A 2993-nucleotide genomic window follows, 5' to 3' on the forward strand; every position below is an offset into this window, starting at 1 on the left:
ATAGATATAACAAGAAAAAAACAATTGATGGCTTGGAAGAAGCCGAGTTTTGTGTTTTAATTGGGTTATGGCTTTAAGAATGATTGGCATTGTTTCAACGGAAGAGGACTTTGTGGAAAGTTTAGGATTTCCTATTTTATCTGAATTTTTCTATGGGGAAAATTTTGCTAAAAGGATTTTATTCCAATTGTCATTGAAACAGTTTTCATCAGTGTTCTATGTTTGGCATTCTAAAGAAATATATAATTCTTAATTGTTAGATAAGATAGCTAGATTCTGCTTCTTAATGCTTTGTTTTGCTAGAGAAGTTGACAAAACTTTGTAATCAGTTGTTCATATTATATTGCCTTGTTGCTTTTTTTACTGCAATGTTGTTGATGTAGATTGTAATCTGTGGCTATGTTATTCTTCAATTTGGAACTATATGAATTGATGTGGGCGATTATTTGTCTTCAGAGATATGTCGCCCTAAAAATTCAGAAGAGTGCTCAGCACTACACTGAAGCAGCAATGGATGAAATAAAGATTCTCAAACAAATTGCAGATGGAGATCCACATGACAATAAATGTGTTGTGAAGCTTTTGGATCACTTCAAGCATTCAGGACCCAATGGCCAGCATGTCTGTATGGTTTTTGAATTCCTTGGGGACAATCTTCTCACTCTTATCAAGTATAGTGATTATCGAGGAGTTCCTCTTCCCATAGTTAAGGAAATCTGCTTCCATATTTTGGTGGGTTTGGATTACTTGCATCGTGAGCTTTCTATAATACACACTGATTTGAAGCCGGAGAATGTCTTGCTTCTGTCACCACTGGATCCATCTAAGGATCCTAGGAAATCAGGCATTCCACTTATTGCTCCAAATACGAAGGAGAAGATCAGCAATGGGACCATAAAAGACGAAAGAAGTTTGCATGCAGACTTGACCAAGAACCAGAAAAAGAAAATGCGGAAAAAGGCTAAAAAGGCAGCTCAAGCTTGTGTTGGGATGGAAAGTCCCGAGGAAGCCGAGGAGGATGGTAAAACACCTGAGCAAGATGAATGTAGTAAAGATGTGGAACTAAGTTTAGAATCCAGTGAAGTTAATGGTTCTGTGGGCAAAGATGAATCGACAAAGGCTTCTGAAACCAAGGATGATCCCCAAGGAAGCCGTGGTCAAAGGAAATCTGAAAGAAAGAAGTTACTTGCCTCTGCTGATCTTAAGTGCAAGCTGGTTGATTTTGGTAATGCGTGTTGGACTTATAAACAATTCACAAACGATATTCAGACGAGGCAGTATAGATGTCCTGAAGTTATTCTCGGATCAAAATACTCAACTCCAGCAGATCTATGGTCTTTTGCGTGCATTTGCTTTGAGCTTGCGACTGGTGATGTTCTTTTTGATCCTCACAGTGGTGACAACTATGACAGGGATGAGGTGATCATCTTTTTAGAATTGAATTTACTGATTGGCTTTTTTTCATATCATTAGCTTATGACTTTGAAAACTCTCTAACTTAAATCGATGGACTACTTTATTGATGTTTCAGAATTTTCTTTGCAGGATCATCTGGCCTTGATGATGGAGCTTCTCGGAATGATGCCTCGCAAGGTAAGCATGTCAACGTCCAAGTTGTTAATAATATAATTCAATTTGCATCATGACATAACCAAGAAAAAATATATATACAACATACCTAACTACCTACTATTGGTTGTTTCTACATGTCATTCAGTCATTTCATTATGGACACCACTTTCCTTGTCCTATTGCTGGTGGATATTTTTCTTTCTTAATGACATCTGATACCAGAGAATGAAACAATATGTTGGTTTTTTGCATTTCTTTTTATATTTTAATTTTGATATTCTATAAGTGTGAAGCTATTTGTACCATCAACCAATTATACACACTACACACCTACAAAAAATTTTTGTGATAATTATTGCAAGTGTGAAACCCTTTTAGTTATATGGCAATTTATGGTTGAGCTACATAGCAGAATATAAATGGAATTTTATTTTTAATTGTCAGTAAGTATCAATATTTTGTTTGTTCCCAACTGCTAAGAGCAAATATTTCCTTTAGATTGCATTAGGTGGTCGTTATTCGCGCGAGTTTTTCAATAGATATGGTGATTTGAGGCACATCCGTCAGTTGCGGTTCTGGCCTCTTAACAAAGTACTGATGGAGAAATATGATTTCAGCGAGCAAGATGCAAATGACATGGCTGGCTTCATTATTCCATTACTGGATTTTGTCCCTGACAAGAGGCCAACAGCAGCTCAGTGCCTTACTCATCCATGGTTGAGTACAAGACCTCAGACTCTCAAACCTTCGTCCACACCTGTGCAACCGGGGGAGAAAGATGGAGAGACATTGGAAAAGACAAAGGAAAAGGCTGAGCTGGAAGCTGTGGAAGTTGGCATTGGGAATATAGCTATTGATGGAGCTCCAAAGCCAGTTGAAATGTCCCAAACTATACAACAGTTGTCAAAATAAATAGAAATGCATCCTGTTTTTGTTTATTTGGAAATGCAATGAAGGGCCCTTTGATGAGTGATATTCATGGAACTGTTGTATTAGACCTTATATGAAGCAATGGGTCCCATATCAAATTTGGGGTGAGGTATTTTTTGAAGCTTTGAATTTCGGTAGCCCTTGATTGGATGAGGCATGGTGCATGGATGTCCTTTCTGATGTGCTGCAGTAATATTACCTTTTGAGGCCTTCCCTTATTCCAGAATGGCTCAGATAGCTTCCTTCACATTCAACATAAAATGTCTCGGGCTGTAAACACTAATGTCCTTTATTATTTATTTTTATTGAGTTCTCCCCAGAAACTTCTTCCTAGATTAGGTTTTTCTTTTTTCCTTTTGAAAATGTTACTTGTGAGGGGTTTGAATTGTATATCTGAATGAGTTATATCCGTTAATTCTTGATGTGTTCATATCAGAATTTGTTGATGAAGACTTTGCCCCCTAATACGTTTTTTTTTTTGCCCCCTAATA

The 2993-nt window shown here is 37.2% G+C and overlaps 1 protein-coding gene across 1 annotated transcript in view; it reads left to right on the top strand.

The window, feature by feature from the left end:
• The window catches only part of LOC127741168 (uncharacterized), a 3439-nt gene extending 487 nt beyond the window's left edge, over positions 1-2952 (top strand). Inside the window, exons 2-4 of the mRNA XM_052253068.1 lie at positions 453-1419; positions 1546-1593; positions 2071-2952. Coding sequence (XP_052109028.1) covers positions 453-1419; positions 1546-1593; positions 2071-2484 — 1429 coding nt within the window. The 3' untranslated portion in view covers positions 2485-2952. The remainder of the gene's footprint in view (positions 1-452; positions 1420-1545; positions 1594-2070) is intronic.
• The last annotated feature ends 41 nt before the right edge of the window (positions 2953-2993 follow it).

Source organism: Arachis duranensis, chromosome 8 (assembly GCF_000817695.3).
Source record: "Arachis duranensis cultivar V14167 chromosome 8, aradu.V14167.gnm2.J7QH, whole genome shotgun sequence".
In the NCBI taxonomy this organism is placed as follows: domain Eukaryota; kingdom Viridiplantae; phylum Streptophyta; class Magnoliopsida; order Fabales; family Fabaceae; genus Arachis; species Arachis duranensis.